The sequence below is a fragment of the Malaclemys terrapin genome, chromosome 14, assembly GCF_027887155.1.
Source record: "Malaclemys terrapin pileata isolate rMalTer1 chromosome 14, rMalTer1.hap1, whole genome shotgun sequence".
In the NCBI taxonomy this organism is placed as follows: Eukaryota; Metazoa; Chordata; order Testudines; family Emydidae; genus Malaclemys; species Malaclemys terrapin.
The window spans coordinates 24,360,888-24,382,379 of NC_071518.1; the positions used below are offsets into that span (position 1 = coordinate 24,360,888).

The 21,492-nt window shown below is 42.9% G+C and overlaps 1 protein-coding gene across 1 annotated transcript in view; it reads right to left on the reverse strand.

Annotated features, from left to right (window-relative positions):
• SHCBP1 (SHC binding and spindle associated 1) overlaps positions 1 to 20,837 on the reverse strand; it is a 32,754-nt gene extending 11,917 nt beyond the window's left edge. Inside the window, exons 1-8 of the mRNA XM_054049000.1 lie at positions 20,686 to 20,837; positions 18,018 to 18,191; positions 17,156 to 17,271; positions 13,281 to 13,489; positions 11,868 to 11,960; positions 8,640 to 8,873; positions 7,154 to 7,322; positions 5,004 to 5,124 (exon numbers count right to left, since the gene is read on the reverse strand). Coding sequence (XP_053904975.1) covers positions 5,004 to 5,124; positions 7,154 to 7,322; positions 8,640 to 8,873; positions 11,868 to 11,960; positions 13,281 to 13,489; positions 17,156 to 17,271; positions 18,018 to 18,191; positions 20,686 to 20,824 — 1,255 coding nt within the window. The 5' untranslated portion in view covers positions 20,825 to 20,837. The remainder of the gene's footprint in view (positions 1 to 5,003; positions 5,125 to 7,153; positions 7,323 to 8,639; positions 8,874 to 11,867; positions 11,961 to 13,280; positions 13,490 to 17,155; positions 17,272 to 18,017; positions 18,192 to 20,685) is intronic.
• Between the last annotated feature and the right edge of the window lie 655 nt (positions 20,838 to 21,492).

Below are 21,492 nucleotides of genomic sequence, written 5' to 3' on the forward strand. Positions count from 1 at the left end.
TTTAAAGCCATTCTCAAAAGCACAGAAACATTTGTTGAGAAAATATCATGAACATGTATACATTGCCTATTTGGTTCCTCAAAATAAACAGAGCTCTGAACCCATAGCCAGTGACTCTTCTCTGTTCTGGTCTATATGGTATAGCATCACCATTCACACTGCTAATTTGTGCACTACACACATTAAGCTTCACACTTCTCAACAAATATTTGAATGCAACATGCTATAAGGTCTTGACTTGTCCCTTACTTCAATAAGGTTACATACAACCTGTGCTGTACACAATCTTCAGAATACCCTTCTCAAGCAGACTAATAACCACTATTTTATAAAGAGGGAAAATGAGGCATAGAAGTGAAGTGCCTTGCCAAAGGGCACACAACTGGCAGAGACAAGAATAGAATTGAGGTCTTCGTAGCCACCAATTTAGTCCACTAGACCGAATTACCACTTATTAACAAGAGCTATAAATATAAAATGCAGAATATTTACTAGCATAGGATCAAGGATCATACCATGTTAAATCACATGGACCAAGTACATTTTGCAGTGCTTTCTCCTGGCAATGACGAGGGAAAACTAGCTTCCTTGATGATTCACAAAATTCAACTAACACACAGTGAGTCTTCCCGGTGAGTATAATTAAATAAGGTTCTACTGTGAGGATAAAGAACCAAAGGCTTAGGTATACTGTATACTCTTTATATTTTAGAACCAATGCTCTGCAATTTAAATACAGAAGTTACCTCAAGTGACCTTTGTGCTTATTAAATTAAGTCAATCCTTCCTTACATACTCCTGCCAGAGTCTGTCCGCTAGCTAAACAATCAGGCAGTGACTGAATGATTTCATCCAAATAAATAGCATGAGAACATACTAAAATTGGGGATAAATGTATTCCTCTGAAGTCCTATCCTGGCCCATTTGCAGCTGTAGCACTCACATCCTTCATGGGCACAGACAGCTGCACACACCACTCAATATGTTTGAAACATACTCCTGGCTCTAGCAGCAGGGCCTCTGCAGAAATGTGAAGGCATTTAAGAAAAGAGAAAAGTTAATAAACTCCCAGTCAACAGATCCCTCCTGAAGTTAACAAGTCCCTTTGCACAGTTCAGTTTACTTTAAGAAAATGGACCAGTTAACATTAATTTTAGGCTCTTCCACACTTACAAGAACCTTCTACCTTATCTTAAATCTTAACTGAATTAAATTGTACCAGAGAATCGCTATGGATAGAAATTCCATGCTTACACAATAAGAGCACAGAAGTGGAAAGAGATTATCAACCCGCTGACCAGGATGATCCCTGTGATTGTGAAATACTCAGCAAGATTAGAGAGGCGACAAAGGTAGAAAATGCAATAATAGAGGATTTCAGCTATTCTCATATTGACTGGATACAGGTCACCTCAGGAAGGGATGCAAAGAAAACATTTCTAGACATCATAAATGACTGTTGCTGAGAGCAGCTTGTACTGGTACCCACAAGGGAAGGGCAATTCTTGATCTAGTCCTAAGTGGAGCACAGGATCTAGTCCAAGAGGGGAATATAGCTGAACTGCTCGGCAATAGGACTATAATAGAGTTTAATTTAACAGCCTGGGGAGGCAGGGGTGGAATACCAAAGAAACATACTGCCTTAGCATTTAACTTTGAAAAGGGGAACTACACAAAAATGAAGAAGCTGGTTAAATAGAAATTAAAAGGAACAATCACAAAGGCAAAATGCCTGTAAAATGCATGGAGTCTATTTTAAATAGTTTAGTTTAGAGAGGCCCAATCTAAACGTATACTTCAAATTTAAGGGAAAAAAACAGTAAGAGGATACAAAAAAACGCCATAATGGCTAAACAGCAGAGTAAAAGAGGCAGTTAGAGGCAAAAAGGCATCCTTTAAAAATTGGAAGTCAAATCCTAGCAAGAGAAATATAAAGGAGCATAAACTCTGGCAACTATAAAAGTTTATGGTAGGCCAAGAAAGAATTTGAAGAGCCCCTAGCTAAAGATAAAAACAACAGCAAAAAAAATTAAGTACATCTGAAGCAATAAGTCTACCAAACAGTGGAGCCACTGAACAATCAAGGTACTAAAAAGGGATTCATGGAAGACAAGGCTATTGCAGAGAAACTAAATGAATTATTTGCATCAATCTTCACTGCACAACAGATGTGGGGGAGATCCCCACATCCAAGCTATTCTTTTTACGTGATAAAATCTGAGGAACTGTCCCAGGCTGAGGTGCAGAGGAGGTTTTGGAACAAATTGATGGATTCAACAGCAATAAGTCACCAGGACCAGATGTTGTTCACCCAAGAATTCTGAAGGAACTCAGATATGAAACTGCAGAACAACTAACTGTGGTATGTAACCTATCACTTAAATCAGCCTCCGTACCAGAAGGGTAGCTAATGTAATGCCAATTTTTTAAAAAGGCTGCAGAGGCAATCCTAGCAATTACAGGACAGTGAGTCTAACTTCAATACCAGGTAAACTGACTGAAACGATAGTTAACAATTAACAGACACAAACACGATATGTTGAGGAAGAGTCAGCATGGGAAATCATGCCTCACCAATCTACTAGAATGTTTTGAGGGTGTCAAGAAGCATATGGACAAAGGATGATATAGTGTACTTGTACTTTCAAAAAGCCTTTGACAAGGTCCCTCACCAAAGGCTCTTGAGCAAAGTAAGGAGTCATGGGATAAGAGGGAAGGTCTTCTCATGGATCAGTAATTGATTACAAGATGGGGAACAAAGGATAGGAATAAATGATCAGTTTTCACAATGGAGAGAGAGTAAATAGCAGGGTCCCTCAAGGTGACAAAAATAGTGAGGTAACAAAATTTGCAGATGATACCAAGTTACTCAAGACAGTTAAGTCCCAAGCAGACAGCAAACAGTTACAAAGGGATCTCACTAAACTGGGTGATGGGGCAACAAAATGGCAGTTGAAATTCAATTTTGATGAGTGCAAATTAATGCACATTGGAAACAATAACCACAGCTCGACTTACAAAATGATAGGGTCTGAATTAACTGTTACCATTCGGAAAAAAAAAAAAAAAAAGATCTTGGAGACACTGCATAGTTCTCTGAAAACATTTGCTCAATATGTGGCAGCAGTCAACAAAGGTAACAGAATGTTAGGAACTATTAGGAAAGGGAGAGATAATAAAACAGAAAATATCAAACATCTGTAGTACCCTAACACCTTGAATACCGTGTGCCATTCTGGTCACCCCCATCTCAAAAAAATATATATTAGAATTGGAAAAGATGCACAGAAGAGCAACAAAAATGATTAAGGGTATGGAACAGCTTCCATATGAGAAGAGCTTAAAAAAAGAAGGATCCTTCAGCTCAGACAAGAGACAACTAAGGGCGGGGGGACTTAGAAGTCTATAAAATCATGAATGATATGGAGAAAGTGAATAAGGAATTGTTATTTACCCCTTCACATAACACAAGAACTAGTGGTCACCCTATGAAGTAAACAGGCAGCAGGTTTAAGACAAACGAAAGCAGAGTGGATATAAATCAATACTTTCTTTTTAAATCTAAAATATCAGATTTTTTATTTAAATTATAAGTTTTTTCTTTTAAAAATAACCCTGTTTATAAGGAAATTTGAATTTACTACAAAATACTTTAAGGATCAAAATTATAATTTTTTAAAACATTTAAATAAAAAATAAATATGATGAATACACGAGCCTCTAATCAAAAAACTGAGTTAAAGGCTGCTTTTCTAAATACAGAAAGAATATAGGGCAAACATCTAACTTTTGAGTTCAAGCTTTATAAATATGACACAATACATCATGTACTAAGGGCTTGTTTTCCTTAATAAAAAAAATAAATGTAATATGCTATTTTGGGTGTTTAATTTAATTCCAGTTACCATCCTTATGCAGAGTAACACAAATATTCACCATTCAACCTACGAAAAACGTACAATTAATAAGAATCTGAAAATATTAAGCTATATAATTGTTTAAATAAATGTAAATAGTTATAGTGTACCGCCCTAGGTAGCAAAGAGATGTACCAAATCTAATGTAAAGGCTCTAATTAGCTGTAAATCAACATGTTTTAATGGTTATATCAGCCAATAAGAATACACCTGTCTTTAGAAAGTAACTGACGTACAAATGGAAAAGTTGATTAAAATCAATTATTTAAATCAAGGCTTTCCACATTGATTTAAATCGCTGATTTAAATCAGTCCACCCCGAAAGAAAATACTTCACACAATGCATGATCAACATGTGGAAATCGTTGCAATGGGTTGTTTAGAAGGCCAAAAGTATTACTGAATTAGATACGTTTATGAAGGATGTCCATCAATTGCTATTAGCCAAGATGGTCAGGGATGCATTGCCATGATCCAGATGTCCCTAAACTAGAGCCCTGCAGAGTAACTGGGATCCTGCGGGTCCTGCAGGACCCATTGCCATAACAGTGCATTTGACCTGGTCCTGCTATGTTGCAGGAGGAATTGGATGGTGGGGGTGAACTGACTGCTGTAATTTGTAGGAAAACACTATCTTTTATTTTTAAATAAAAGTTTAAATACTTACATTTAAGCGAGGGATAGAAAGATGTAATGCCTATTATAACAGGAGTTAAAGTACTTTATGTGGTTTAAGCAAGATATATTTTATTAACCAGATTTTTTTTTTTTTTTTTTTTAAATAGTCTGGGGGGGAAATCTGTCTCTCTTGCAGGATCTAAGTTTTTGTGAGTGGGAGGGGGTATTGTGCAAGAAACAATGTGGGAATGGGTGGGAGTGGTATTGTGGTGCAGAACAGGAGCGGGATTAAAGAAATCGTTCCGCATAGGGCTCTACCCTAAACCTCCAACTGCCAGAAGCTTGGACTGGACTCACTCAAAGTTGTCCTGTTCTGTTCATTTCCTCTAAAGCAACAGGCACAGATCAGTGTCAGAAGATCGGGTAGATGGACCATTGGTCTGAACCCATCTAGCTGGTCTTATGTACCTTCTAGTTCAATTGAGTCAGCAATGCAGAACATGCCATCTACAACATAATGGCCAGGACAGATGATAACAGTATCTCCTTCATAGCAGGCACTGACAGCTGTCAGTGGATCACTGTGGAACTGTAAAAGAGAAATAAACACTTAATCAGCTTCAGAAAATGCAAGAGACTAGCTTGAGTTTATGCCAACAGAATTCCCTTTTCATTTGAATGTTGCTACAGAGTTGAAATGCTACTGCTTCCGCTTAAAGGAAAACAATTTTAGTGGCATCTATAGAACACAGTTCTTTGTGTTCAAATAGTGCTTTGCATGCAAGTATCTCCATGTACTTTTAGAACGGTGAATCAGCCTCAAGATATCCCTGAGAGAACAGATGGGAAACTGAGGCAGGTAAAGATTAGTGCCAAGTTTTAAAGAGCCTAAATGCAAATCCCAATTTGCCTGTAAATGCAGTGTTGGAAGTTCTGCCCTAAGTGATTTACCCTAGGTCAGTGGTTCTCAACCAGGGGTACGTGTACTCCTGGGGATACTCAGAGGTCTTCCAGGGGTACATCAATTCATCTAGATATTTGCATACTTTTACAACAGACTACATAAAAAGCCCTAGCAAAGTCAGTACAAATTAAAATTTCATACAACTTGCTTATACACACACACACACACACACACACAGAAATGTAAATACAATATTTATATTTCAATTTATTTATTTTAGAATTATATGGTAAAAATGAGGCAGTAAGCAATTTTTCAGTGAGTGTGCTGTGATGCTTACAAAATCAAACAAGAATACAAAGGTAAGTAGTTTTTAAGTAAGATGAAACTTGGGGGTATGCAAGACAAATCAGACTCTTGAAAGGGGTAGTGTCGTCTGGAAAGGTTGAGAGCCACCACCTAGGTCACAAAGGAAATATGAGGCAGAGACAGTAACAGCCAAGGGGACTAGGTAGGAGCTAGTCTTGACACTATCCTCTCACTCCTGGAGATCCCTTTTTTGATCCCTCCAAAAAAGAATTCAAGAACACTGCTGTTGCAGTGTGGGATCTGTCTGGCAGACATTTTGTGTTAGTCTCCAAACTGGGCAGGCTGGCACCTATCACAAGCATGACAACAGGATTCTACTCTGAACTGTGACTGAAAATGGCATAATGGAGTTCCACGGTTATTGCCTCAGTGACTTCCAGATTAAGCATGCTCAGTTTACAAGTATTAAGATCCTCTTCCAACTGCTCACCCTGCACACTCAACCCAGGATCTGCGAGTTAAACCCAGTTCTTTCCTTTTTGCACAACACCAGTCATAGCTGTTCTGAAGGCCAAATTAAGCTCTCAGGTATCTGGGCAATTAAATGACATATATATAACTACACCTCTACCTCGATATAATGCTGTCCTCGGGAGCCAAAAAAATCTTACTGCGTTATAGGTGAAACCGCGTTATACTGAACTTGTTTTGATCCACCAGAGTGTGCAGCCCCGCCCCCCTGGAGCACTGCTTTACTGCGTTATATCCGAACTCGTGTTATATCGGGTCGCGTTATATTGAGGTAGCGGTGTATATAGAAGGAGATAGTTTTATCTATCTATTTTTACACAGCTGTAACTGGAATTATGTCAATAATTCAGTTTATTCACAAGGAACAGAATGCAGATGACAACTCCTAACTGGCTTTAAAAGTCGTGGAGAGCCAAAGCAGTAAAATCATATCTGTCACTGAATTAAGGCAGGACTCAAACTCAAAAGGAACAGATGTGTTGAGACAGGTTCCTTCCTCCTGCCTCCCCTTGATTATTTATCAGTAGAACCAGACCTGCTCAAAATTTAAAAGAAATACCTTTAAAAAGCGTGCATCCAGGTACATTAAAACTCAAAGTAAATATCATGCCTTACTTAGAATACTTCATTATGAAATTGTTAAAGGAGTGCAGAGGGGAAAGTGCTTGTAAAGGAGTATTTAGCAGTTACAAGTTAGATACATTTACTGTTTCTTCCAACCTTATTACTCGCTATTTATATTACAGTTGTGGGATTAAGGTCCCCTCATGGTAAGCTCTGTACATACAGAAGTGAATACTGTGAAAGAAGAAATTAATCTATTGAGGCAAGATAGAAAATGGAGGACAGAGAATGAAGACGACTACTATTTTACCTGTATTTCTAGTTCTTCATCACAGGTCTCAGGACAAAGCTTCTCCCTGAGCAGAGACTGCAACAGACTTGCCATTATAGTAGAAGATACAACATGAGTGATCTTCGTACCCATTGGACGGGAGCCTTTGGCTTGGAGACCAGTGTGCTTCTGGTAACCAAATACATACCTGAAACATGAGCAATAAACTAGGGTTACCATATTTCAGCGAGCAAAAAAGAGGACGGGAGGAGCCCCGCCCTAGCCCCGCCCCTGCCCCTCCCACTTCCCACCCCCCCTGACCTCCCAACCCTCCCCCCGTTCCTTGTCCCCTGACTACCCCCTCCTGGGACCCCTGCCCCTAACTGCCCCCCAGGACTATCTAAGCCTCCCTGCCTCTTGTCCCCTGACTGCCCCAACCTTTATCCACACCCCCACCCCCAGACAGACCCCTGGGACTCCCACGCCCCATCCAACCACTCCCCACCCCCTGACAGCCCCCCCCAGAACTCCCAACCCATCTAAACCCCTCTGCTCCCTGTCCCCTGACTGCTCCGATCCCTCTCCGCACTCCTGCCCCCTGACAGCCCCCCCCAGAACTCCCAACCCATCTAAACCCCTCTGCTCCCTGTCCCCTGACTGCTCCGATCCCTCTCCCCACCCCTGCCCCCTGACAGCTCCCCCCCAGAACTCCCAGCCCCCTACCCCCCCCGCTCCTTGTCCCCTGACTGCCCCCTCCTGGGACCCCTGCTCCTAACTGCCTTCCAGAACCCCACCCCCTACCTAAGACTCCCCGTTCCTTGTCCCCTAACTGCCCCCTCCTAAGACCCCCCCCCCAACTGCCCACCAGGACCCTACCCCCTACCTGTACCCTGACTGCCCAAAACTTTCTCCACTCCCCCCAAAAAGCCCCCCCCCGTTTCTTGACTGCCCCCTCCAGAACCTCCCTGCCCCTTCTCCTGCCCCCCCTTACCCTGCTGCTCAGAACAGGGTGTTGGGCTCTGTGCGAGCCGAGCCGGACACGTGGCTGAGCTCCCCAGCACAACAAAACCCGGTCCCTGGCCCTGCACAACAAAACCCGGTCCCTGGTCCGGACCGGGTTGCAGGGGAGAGCTGCCCTTGTATCAGCACAAAGTGCTCTCGCTCCCGTTTTGCTACCCTGCATGGCAGAAACCGCTCCCAGTTGCAAAAGGGGAGGGCTGCACTTTGTGCTGAGACACTTGCTCAGAATGCAGGGCGGAGCTCCTCTCCAGCTGCTCCGGAGTCCAGCCCGGGACTTTCCTGCAGCCCTCCCAGCCGCTCGCTCTGCTGTGCCGGGGGAGGGGGAAATCCCGGACATTGTGAGTGCTTTACAAATTCCCCCCGGACGCTATTTTTAGCACAAAAAGGAGGACATGTCCGGGTAAATCCGGACGAATGGTAACCCTAAATAAACCATCAGTTCTGTCCTGATGGAGAGCATTTCCTAGCTGGTTTCTTCTCCTCCACCCCTCCACACACACAGTACCTCAAGAGAGGATTCTCAATGAGCTTTAGCTTTTGTTTCAGATGCTCTATCTCATCATACAGCTTTAAGCCTTCCACCATGGAGACATTTTCTGCCTCGGAGTCAGAGTCACTGCTTGATATGCCACTCCTCAGGTTTATGAACTTCCTGTAGAGTGCCTCACATTGAGACAGCAGATTGTGATAATCAGCAATGAGTCCAGAAGGGACACGATCCTCAAGTATGTCATAATGCCTACAATTCAAAGTGTAGAAGAGTTAGTGATCTTCACCTTTCCAAAGCAGAGAGAACCTGACCCAAAGCCTATTTTAATCCAGGGGAATCTTTCCACTGACTTAAATGGGCTTTGAGTCAGAAGTGCTGAGCTCCCTGCATCTATGACACCTCAGTTCAAAGGGGCATGGCTGACGAAAAGCACATCTGTCTAAATATGCCACCCCCCCTTGTTACAATGCACACCCAAGATTATTAGAGTTTAAAGAGTACACACAGAAAAAGGGAGAGAAATAAGTTTAAAAAAATACAAAGATATACTTTTAAAAAACAAGAATTATCAGGAGGCTTCAGAGGCAGGTATCTTCCCAAGAGCTATTTTTAAGTCACTACTTAAATACTGACTAGATGGTGTCCTTTTAAGGCACCATGAAAACGTTGGCTTTGAAATAGCAAAAGCAGAACTTTGTCAAGCAAGAGAAAAAGAAACATAACTCAGGGGAAGAGAGAGAGGCAACAATTAGAACTGGATGATAGATTTACTAGAAAATAAAATGTACCATCAAGGAGTCTCACACACAAGAGATGGAAACACTCCTGCAAAGTGGCTCTGCCTAAGTCAGACAGAGTCACATATCTGCCAGATAGAAGATGGCTTGCTGAAAATTCCAGAGTGGTGGTTCTACAGTGATCACTCTAGAAAAAGGTCAGACAGCAATGAAAAGATACTGAAAACAAAGAAGAATCCTCTTGTGTCTTCAGTACAGTTGAAGGGGAAGGAAGTTAACCCAGTGTAAATAACTCCATGCCCAGTCACCGAGGGGGTCTTACTGGGAAGAAGCAAACAGCCAAGGAAATTAAGGGCCAAGACAATTCCCTAGAGCAAAGTTTCAATCATTCAGATGTTCGCTAAAGGGCACTCTAGAATGTGCCATAAAGAACAAACAACTGGAGGCAGAATAATAAATATCAACTTGATTGCAACAGACCGTAAAGTGGTACAAAAACCTCACAGCTAAAACAACTGTGTGGTGATAGTGTTATAAGATGCAGTATGCCTGGCGACAACACGTGAATATACTTTAGAGTAGGTGAGGAACTAAAGATAGTGGATTTTTTAATGTAATATAGAAAGGTACACTACTTAAAGAAAACAATGGAAACTGTACCTAAGTTGACCCTAAAATGTGTACTCTCAATTTTAAAACTGACCACTCTGTAGATTTATACAGTAGAACCTCAGAGTTACAAACACCAGATTTACGAACTGACTAGTCAATCACACACCTCATTGGGACCCAGAAGTATGCAGTCAGGCAGCAGAGACCAAAATAATGGAAAATACATTACAATACTGCGTCAAACATAAACTACTAAAAAAAATAAAGGGAAAGTTAAAAGCAGCATTTTTCTTCTGCCATAGTAAAGTTTCAAAACTGTATTAAGTCAATGTTCAGTTGTAAACTTTTGAAAGAACATAACATTTTGTTACGAACATTTCAGAGTTACGAACAACCTCAATTCCTGAGGTGTTTGTAACTGAGGTTTTGCTGTAAAACTAAATGATTTTTACCAAGCTTCAATAAAATACTTTACATAGAAGTATTTACCTGTTTTACAAGACCAGAACTTATATTTAAAAATGAAATAAAATCATAGATAAAATTTGTAGTGCGAGGACTGTCTGCTTCAATTAATTTAAGCTCATGGGAAACCTTCTGAATAAGAATGTAAAAAATTGCTTGTCTTCAGGGATAGAAGGATATGTTACTGCTACTTAATTGACACATCGGTGATTATATCAGAGCAGAAGAGCATATAAATTTCAATTCCGCTCAGAGTACAGGCTTTGCTTCAAGCATGGTGTTGGGAATGAGAAAGGAAAATATTTACTCTTCATTGCAATACAAAGCTGAAACATTATGGTTCCCTTTTGGGTCCTCTCTAAAAATGCTTCTACTCCCAGCTCAGCCCATTAGCTACCCTTAAAAAAAGTCTGATTGCATGTGATTACATTCCAGTTTCATTTGATGCAAAGTTTTTTTCCTCCAAGGAAAAAAAAGCATCTCCTTCCATCTGCCTCCCCATCTGCTGGCAATGTAGATGCAGAAACACATAAGAAATATTTATTTCCACATGTAACATTTCCAGACCTCAAAACATTTTCTCCCAGTTTGTATGAGCTCAACATGGCCCAGGTATAACATGGAACTGAACTGTCATAATCAATTCCATTTCAAAGAATCACCATTTCAGAGTCATCAATGTATCAAAACGGAATTGGCCTGCAACATGCATTCCTGAATTCCTATTCTAAATAATTATATGCAGAAAAAAAGGGATTGAGGAAAACAGGCATGAAAATAATTGACGGACGTATCATCAAATATGAGGAAAAAGCCCTAGAGAATTTGTAAAGCTACTTTCCAGCAATTCATGTCAGGTATTTAAAGATGAGTTTCTAATATATTTCCAGAACGTACCCTTGTGCGCTGTTGAAGTTCCATATGGCTAGATGGTATTAAAAAGCCACATTCAGAAAAAGCTAATACAAAGTAATCCCACTGGGGAAAGAATACACGTCTCCTTCAGCGTCACTAGGGGTTCTCTCTTTTTTTAAGTTTTCCTCTATATTCTGTTCTATTTGGGTTCTTATTCCACACCCAGAGGTATCTGAGCGTGTCACACTAGTCTTAATTAGGATTACACTTACACACTTGAAGTCAAACTAGTCTTATGTTTGAAAGAGGCTATACCTGGTTTTGGAACGCCATCTAATGGAAGGAAGAGGGTTGTGCCAAAAAAAGGCTAAGAAGAAAATAACTGGCAATGAAGTTGCTTGTTTCCCCTGGATCTTTCCAAATACAAGATTTCTAACGACTGATCGTACGCTGAAGCTGCAACGGCCTTGCTTTGCCAACTAAGAGTTTTGTATCAATTCTGTTTTGTCGGTCACTCTTCCCATGTTTCTCCTTCCAGCATTTTTTAAACTAAATGTTAAATAAAGTCACTTACAGTCTCAGTCGAGGTTCAACACATCTGACAAAATAATCGAAGTCATCCTCATCCTCTTCATCCCAACTCCTCCAGATGTGCTGGTAGAAAAACCTTTTGAAATAAAGCAAGTAGTTAAGAGTGCACTGTCCATTGATGAATCCAGAGTCACTTTAACAAAAGTTAGGACTGAAAATAGAAATGCAATAAATTGAGGAAGACATCTCAAAATATCACACCTCTCTAATTCACATATCACCCTCCTCCAGGCTATTCAGTACACAGAATTCCCTGATATTCCTTGTCCGCTGCAAACACCATGGGTAAAGTTTTCAAAAATGCCCTGAATGACTTATGCTCTTAAGTCCCATTGATTTCGACTAAACTTATGCTAAGCACCTAAGTTACTTTTTGAAAATAGGACTTGCATTGCTATGTGACTTAGGCATTTTTGAAAATTTTGCCATCCGTCGCTCCAATTCAAATTCTTCCACTGGCCTCCTCTCACCTTGCACATTAAGTTTAGCATCCTCACCCTTCAAATGCTCCTTCTGGGCTTTGAGTTTATCAGACATCTGTTAGCCATTACAAAAGCAGGATCCAGGAGCAGCATCCAGGGTCTTGGATTCTCACTGGGACATTGTCCTGGCGAGTGGGGCCTCTCACCTTAGTTTTAGTCTCCAAGTTCAGTCCTTGTGGCTATTATTAATCAATTTCTCTAAACCTTACGAAGTGTGTGTGTGTGTGTGTGTGTGTGTGTGTGTATCGGGGGTTGGGGAAAGAGGAGAAGTACAGGAGAAAGAGAGGAAAAGCAATCTTAAAGGAAGAGCTAGAAAATAAGCAGGGTGCGTAGAGATGCATCAGAGAAACTGCAAATAAGGGAGATGTAGTGTGCACACGGCGGGGAAAGAAAGAATGAGATCAGGGAGAGAAAAGAAAAACTAAAAACACTGCAGGGAAAGATATACCACAATGAATTATAGGGGGGAAAAAGGCAGAAAAAGTGCAGTGAATGGAGGAGGTGAGAAGGTCTAGTAAAAGCAAGAACAGAGCGAGTTACATCTTTTAAACTTTGTAGAAAGTTATTTGGTAATGCGCTACAATGAAACCCAGCATGCACGTTTGATTCCTTGTGACATAACACTGGTGTTTTTCTTCTGGTCAGTCAACTTAGCTCTTGGGCTAGCAGCCATCAGGTTTACTTCTAAAGCCTAGGTAGCCCCAGGAATTGTCTCAAGAATTCACAAAGATGGGTGTATACCAAAAGCTCTTTCTGACTGGACACTAACATCATCTTTTACTATAGGTTCATGTATGAAACCCATATACATTATTTATTGTAGCTCAGATGTGATGCCTAAACTATCTGACTCTTTTAAAATTAAAGAAATAATAGTTCAGGAGACAATTAGCCGTTCATGAACATTTTCCTACCTGACATGCTCTATGGCCAGGGCTGTCTGGTCAAACTCTCCAGATTCATCAAACACAACCCACAGCTCCTGCACTGGTAACTGATGCTTCTTCAGCTCCAAGAGCTCTTGCATGCACTCCAAAGTAAAGGTGCTAACATGGGAGTCACACAGGAAAGGTTCACTGAGCCGAACCACTGCTTTCAGAGTGGAGTACTCCACATCCACAACCTAATATGAACAACACAGCTATTAGGGTGCTTTAGACAGAACAGTATGTACAACCGGAAAAGCCAAAACAACACACATTCAGTCTTATTATAGAAGCCAATCAGCAACTAACTGCATCTACACCAGGGGTTAGGTCGGCAGAGCTACGACACTCGGGGGTGCAGATTTTTCACAGCCCTGAGCGCTGCAGCTGTCGACCCAAGTTTTAAGCATAGACCAGGTCTCAGACACTTCTGTTAATATACCACAGAATGACACTTGCCTTTTTTGCCACAGCATCTCACTGTTGATCTATTCAACTTGTGATCCACTGTAGCCCCCAGACACTTTTCTGCAGTACTGCTGCCTAGCCAGTTTTCTCACCATTTTGTAGTTGTGCATTTGATTTTTCCTTCTTTAGGTGTAGTACTTTGCACTTGGTCTTTATTAAAATTTGTCTGGTTGATTTCAGACCAATTCTCCAATGTGTCAAAATTATTCTGAATTCTAATCCTGTCCTCCAACGTGCTTTCAACCCCTCCCAGCATTACTCACATAAAATTTGCAGATAAGACAATCTGTACTCCATCATTCAAGTCATTAATGAAAACAGAGAACAGTACCAGACCCAAGACACATCCCTGCAAGTCTTGATAAGTCCTCCTAATTTGACAGCAAGGCATTGATAGCTACTCTTTGGGTATGTCTACCCCTGCGGCTGACCCATTCCAGCCAACTCAGGCTCGCAGGGCTCAGGCGCCTTGGGACCCTCCCATCTCACAGCGGAAGTCTACACAGCAATGAAATAGCTCCATAGTCTGAGCCCTGTGAGCGCAAATCGGCTAGCATGGATTAGCTGCGGGTGTCTAGTTGCTGTGTAGACGTACCCTTTGAGTACAGTTTTTCTAACCATTGTGCAGCAATTTCATCTAGACCAAATTTCCCTAGTTTGCTTATGAGTGCGTCTTGTGGAAATGCGTCAAAAACCTTAATAAAATCAAGATGCATCATATCTACTCCTTCCGTCCTATCCAGTGACACTGTCAAAGGAGGAAATGAGATGGATTTGTCAAGAGCAAATCACGCCAAACCAAAGTTGGCTATTTCTCATCCTTTGGGTTTGAACAAACTGATTGTATACTAATTTGTTTCAGTATTTTTCTGGGTATCAAAGTTGGGTGACTGGTCTCCAATTCCCAGGGTCCTCCTTTTTCCTCTTTTTGAAGACCGTTACTAGTTTGACCTTCTGGGACTTCACCCATTGTCCATGAGTCAGCCCTTAGATGTCCCACATCGTCTCTTGATTTACTTCCTCCTCTGACCTCCAAAAGAGATCCCATTTTTAGACCAGAACCTACAGCTCCATGTCACCCAGTTACAGTCCTTCAGTTCCCTGCCTCTGCACGAATCCCCTCCTCCATGTAACCCAGACGCTGTTAAACACTGGGGTATTCCAAAGGGGTTAGCAACCATGGGACATTTTTGCCAGTTAATCTCAGTGTAGAGAAGGCCACATTGTCATTTGGGAAGGCTGGTAGTTGCTTCACCCACTGAGGAGAAACCCAACTGAGGACCACATCATTAGGCATCTGCCCCTAACACCAGGAAAACCCATTTCCTGACCAGAAAATGTGAAGTGCCACATCAGCAAATCCTGAACTACCCAAACCATGACAAAGTCTCATATGGACAGCACACAGCAGCCTGTGCTCTCAAGCCCTGTTTTGCATATCTCTGCATACTGTCCTCTGCATACTGTCCGCGCAGAGGCGGTCAAAAAAGCAAACAGGATGTTAGGGATCATTAAAAAGGGGATAGAGAATAAGACTGACAATATATTATTGCCCTTATATAAATCGATGGTACGCTCACATCTCAAATACTGCGTACAGATGTTGTCTCCTCATCTCAAAAAAATATACTGGCACTAGAAAAGGGCCACTAAAATGATTAGGGGTTTGGAATGGGTCCCATATGAGGCGAGATTAAAGAGGCTAGGACGCTTCATCTTGGAAAAGAGGAGACTAAGGGGGGATATGATAGAAGTATATAAAATCATGAGTGATGTGGAGAAAGTGGCTAAGGAAAAGTTATTTACTTATTCCCATAATACAAGAACTAGGAGTCACCAAATGAAATTAATAGACAGCAGGTTTAACACAAATACAAGGAAGTTCTTCTTCACGCAGCGCACAGTCAACTTGTGGAACTCCTTACCTGAGGAGATTGTGAAGGCTAGGACTATAACAGCGTTTAAAAGAGAACTGGATAAATTCATGGTGGTTAAGTCCATTAAGGGCTATTAGCCAGGATGGATGAGGAATGGTGTCCCTAGCCTCTGTTTGTCAGAGGATAGAGATGGCTGGCAGGAGAGAGATCACTTGATCATTGCCTGTTGGTCCACTCCCTCTGGGGCTCCTGGCATTGGCCACTGTCGGTAGACAGGATACTGGGCTAGATGGACCTTTGGTCTGATCTGGTACGGCCCTTCTTATGTTATGTTCTTATACCTCCAGTGGTTCAAATGTCTGCATGTCCCTATATCATGAGATGTTTTATTTACATTGACTGTCCTTAGGCACGGCCCCCCCTTAGCTCCCAGTGGTCACGGTTCGCTGCTCCCGGCCAATGGGAGCTGCGGGAAGTGGCACAGGCCACAGGGATACGCGGGCCGCTGCTTCCCGCAGCTCCCATTGGCCGGGAACGGTGAACCGCGGCCAATGGGTGCTGCGGCGGGCCATGTCTGGGGATGGTCAATGTAAACAAAATCTCTCACGGCACGCCAGCGGATTACCCTGACAGGTCATGTGCCGAAGGTTGCCAACCCCTGCCCTAAAGTCAGATCCTTGAAGGACTGATACTATCGCTGAAGCAGATCTAGCTCATTACAAAAGACCTCAATGCCATGCATTTGTTTAGATAAGAGAATACTCAAAAAAAATTCAACTCAATAACATCCTTACTAGTATAATATAAAAAGTAACATTCAAACAGAAAATAAGCAATTTCTAAGATCAAGGAAACAGAAGGAAAATTCCATGTTGACACCATCTTTTCTGGTATTAGAAACTGCAAAGAGTGCCTAGGAGGTGAAATCTATTTAAATTCAGGCTTTTATAGGTTCAACAGTTTTTTGTTCAGTAGAACCAGGTGCAAAACTGACAGATAGAACCAGAGTGCAAATTGTTTTCACAAAGGCCCAGCCAGTAAAATAAAAATGCAGCCCGTACAGCTGCAGCTCTGTAAAGCAAGAGAGACAGTCCTGTGGATAATTATTTATAGTACAGCAGCCTAGCAGACCCAATCAGTGCCCCATTGTGCTAGGCAGTGGACGCACAATAAGACAGTCCTGGCCCCAAACAACTTACAATCTGCACAAAATGCGTTACAATCATGAGGGCTAACAATTAACTGCATCTCATCTGACTGTCAATGGTAAGTTTCTACATGTCACAAGTTGTTCTCCTGCATTCTCATGTCCAAGAGACACTAGGACTGAAGTCACTGCAAGCAGTTAAATAGCTTCTCGCCTAATGCTCTATCCTCCACACTGAGAATTAGATGTGAAAAATATGCTATTTTCTATCAGCTCATAAACTTTAATTAAAAGGAAGTGATTTGCCTGTTAACAGTGGAGTAAAGTGACGTTAATTGGAGACAAATGTCTAGCAACTGAATTACATTTACCTCGACCAGCACCTCAAACACATTAGTGCGCCAGATTGCTTGCCATCCAGATGGTTCAAGGACCTTCTCTAAGTACTCAGCTGTGAATTCTTTTACCTCAGAGGCCTTGCAGTCAGCTAAAATTAAATTAAAATCACTTACAATATGTATTTATGCAATAAAAGGACAAAAGGAATCAAGTTCATACATGAGCAATTAAAGGGAAGCTGAACAGAATGGGGTTTTAGTGTTCCTTCATTGTGTCAGAAGTTGTCTTCAACTTTGTTCTGCTCAGTCTTTTTATTATTTGTATTGCTGAAGTGCCTGGGATCCCCCCCGGTGCTTGGTGCTGTATAAACAGCGAACAAAAAGACAGTCCCTGCCCCCAAACAGCTTAGACCAGAGGACTGGAGAACTACCAAAAGGTGCTCTCTCAGCCCCCCAAAAGCTTCACAAAAAGAGCAACTGCCCACTTGACCACTCACGTCTCTCAATTATGCCACTGAGTTAAATAAGTGGTGGGGGGGAGGAAGACACTGTTTTAATTAGTCTTATCAAAAATCCCTCCCCCTTTCAATTGTTCAGATTTCAGTCTCTTGGGATGTCAAAATCCACTAGGTCTAGTCCTCCAGCTAAAAGCGTTTGTTATGTCATGATATTTTTAATGTAAAAGTAAAAGTTTAGAGTCTCAACTCTACCATTAATTGACCTCTCCTGTATCTCTGCCACTAGTCTAGATCCTCTGTAGTTACCACGCTATGGATGGAGGATGGTGCAATTTAAAAGGAGGACAAATATACAATTTAAAACTGAATCATCAGGAAAAGTCAGCACTACAGAGATCATGACAAGAGGGAATTTTAGAAGCAGAAAGGTCACTCACCTAAGATGTAATCCTGATAGGCTTTAAATCGCTCATAAAACAAAAGGTGATTTGTTTGGAACGTGTCTGGGAAAAGCACATTCCCGTCTGGCACAATCCTTCCTAAAATGGTCCCTGATTTATCACGACTCCCATAATCACTGCAGCTGTCATCATCATCATCTTGGAACAACTCTGAAGGAAAAAAAAAGTCACAACCTCAACTCAAGTACTGTTCACTCTTTCATTCCTATTCCAGGGATCTACTGCTAAGTGCAAAATCCACACATGCCTCCTCTCTAGAGGATATGTTAATTTACTATTGGAATGGTAGTTAAATAGCTAATTAGTTTTTCCATTTTTCAGGGATACACACACTTGCCAAAACAGGGTCTCCCTATCTATTGGACACAGACCCAAACAGGATTTTTAAAACTGAGATTATGCCTTTTTTTTCCAGTAGGTGTAGTATAGAGAAGGTCTGAAAGGCTTTTGCTAATAGAATGGATTTCCCCCACTACTTTTTAGGTTGCGAATATCAGGACTGGCAAGCCTGGATGACCTCTTGGGACAAGGTCCACCTCTTGGAAGAGTGCGCAATCCACTTCGTAACTGAAAGGCAGAGATGTTAAATTACATACACGTGACTGTCGACCCCACCCCACAGCGTTCACTAGTCACTGAATAAGCTTTAATAAGACATACAAAATCAAACCTAGCTGAAAGTATCTTCCCCTCAATAGTTCAGTTTTCAGTCTCTAGTGCATGTCAGTTTCACCAGTTCACTTGTCACCCCAGGCTTTCTACACTAGAGACTAGAATGGTTTAAAAACCAATTCAAGCACAAATACACCTCTACCCGGAGAGAATGCGGTCCTCGAGAGCCAAAAAAAATCTTACCGCGTTACAGGTGAAACCGCATTATATCGAACTTGCTTTGATCCGCCGGAGTGTGCAGCCCCACCCCCCGGAGCACTGCTTTACCGTGTTATATCCAAATTCGTGTTATAGTGGGGTAGAGGTGTAGTTCAGTGTGCCCATACTAGTGATACTGACTTCTGAGCCAGTGCAGTTTTGTCCAAGTTCCACTGCTCAGCCATTTCAACTGCAATGCCTTCTAGCCAGCTATCGCACAGTTCCCCACAAGTCTGCCACAAACAGCGGATTCTGTGAAACTCGAAAAAGCTACCATGATCTGTGGGACCGGGCTTATCTGAACCATGCTAGTACCATCCACACAAGCACAGACTGAACATGTGCTCATTCTGCTGTAAGCAATGAGGCACAGTGGATAAGGCACCGGACTGGGAGTCAGGAGCCCAGGGTTCCATTCCCAATTTGGCAGCTATGTGACCTTGGGCAATCACTTCATCTCTGTGCCTGTTTCTCCTCCCATTCTTTTTCTATCTGCCTTGTTTTGACCGTACACTTATGAGGGCAGGTATTGCAGCTTCCCATGTATTAGTACAGTGCCTGGCTTAGTGGATCCCCGATCTATTCGAACTTCTAGAATGCTGACACATGTAACCCATCCGGATCACTTGTGTGTGGACGCAAATCTTTTACAAGTGTCCTATGGGGACCAAACATTCATAGTAAATTGCTATAGCGTAGACAAGATCTGAACTTCTGATGCAAAAAACACAAAAAACTGACTAAGGCCTTTCAGGCCTTTATACAGCACAAGGTAGAAGAAAGGGCATTGCCCTTTTTAAAAAACAGCTTCTGTACGTGAATTATCCACACATGGAGTTAATGGGGAACAACTTCACATGTAAATAACCTTTAAAGGTTCCTAGCTGCACTGGTGGCCTCAAGCCTGTTAAGGACCTTCCAGAATGCTACCCCCACTCAGCACCCCACCCACATCAATGAGGTGTTAATGTTAGAGCCCTACAAACAATGACAGTTTGGACAGGCTCAAACTGCACAGCTGTACGCCAAGTCTTTCCTAGCCAGGAGCAGCATAGGCTAGACCTGGTTAAATCATCAGCACATGAGCAACCTGCAATTACAGGTGCTATGGACACAGCAGAAAGTAACATTTCATAGCCTTTGGGGGGAAAGCGGGAGATGAGAATCCCCCTTTTCCCTACCCACTAGGATCAAAAATGCAAAGGTCCTACCACCACCTGCCGGGTTTTGATGGGCATAGTGAATGGACACAGAGGCTAATGTCCTGGGAAGATGTCTCAGGCAGACACCCACTGATACTGAAGAAGAGCTATGTGTAATCTCAAAACTTGTCCCTCTCACAAACAGAGGTTAGTTCTACCGTACCACCTTGTCTCTCGGATATCCTAGGCCCGACAAGCTACACCACCAGAGCATACACCCATTGAGACGGTCCCTTAAACTTCAACAATCTTCCTACAGTTTATTACGTTGACAACAACCGTTTGTAACTGAACTAGAGAGCTGGGCGGGGACAGAAAAGAAACGCAAGAGGAAACCTCTAGGACTGGAAAGTAAATTGCAGACCAGGGGCTGAAGGGCAGGTTACAGGGAAACTACATTCCAGGGGTCGGGGGGGAAATAGATCTAGGGTGAGGGAGTCCGAGGAATTATTGAAGCACAGGGTGCAAATTCCGGGGGGGGGGGGGGGGGGGGGGAGTACAAGGGAGGACGAGTGTGGGGAGCCGGGGGGAATATGCTCCCGAGGAGTACAAACGGGGGCGGGGGGATATACCTTGCTTCAGGCCCTGCACGTTCTCCTGCAGCCCGACACCGCCAGCCGCCGGGGCCAGCTCCGGCCCTTCTCCACCCTCCTTCTTCTCTTCCTCCTCGCCGTGCACCGCCAGCACCGGCTCAGGCTCCCCCTGCGCCATGACAAACGGCTACTCCGCGCTCCCTAGCCTCACCCAGTCGCGGAAATTTCAAACTTTCCCGGCAGCGATCCCGCCCCCGATGTAAGCACGGTGGAGGATTCTGATTGGTCGCAAGGCGCAGCGGGCGTTGTGGGAGCCAATCGGCAGCGGGCAGATACCCCTGTGGAACGTTGACCTGTGGAAAGTGTCGTAGGATTCCAATCCCCGGGAAGGCAGAAGGCGTCGAATGGCCGGGGCAGCCAGGGGCCTGCTCGGGGACGGGGCGAGGTGGAGGTGAACTGCGTGAAGCTGCAGTCACGCACGCTGTGTGGGCTGGGGCTGGCAGCGCGGTACCGTGGTTTGCACCCACTACAGGGGCCTCTGGGGCCTGTTTCCCTTTCCTTCTAATTCCGCGGTTACCCCACGTTTACCAGACCGGTTCTAATGGCAGTTAACAAAAATGAAATATTAACTTGGATCAAGCAACTTTCATCCCAAAGTGTTGCACAAACACACGCCAGGCAGCCAATTCTGGAGTGGGGGCAAAACCTGAAGGGAGCACAGCAGGCTGTGATCCAGCCTCACGGGGTAGGAATGAAATCATATATTCAAGATGTGGTGGGTGAGAAAATATCCTTTATTGCAGGGGTTCGCAACCCTTTTCTCACTGAGGCTCCCCTCGATGTGCT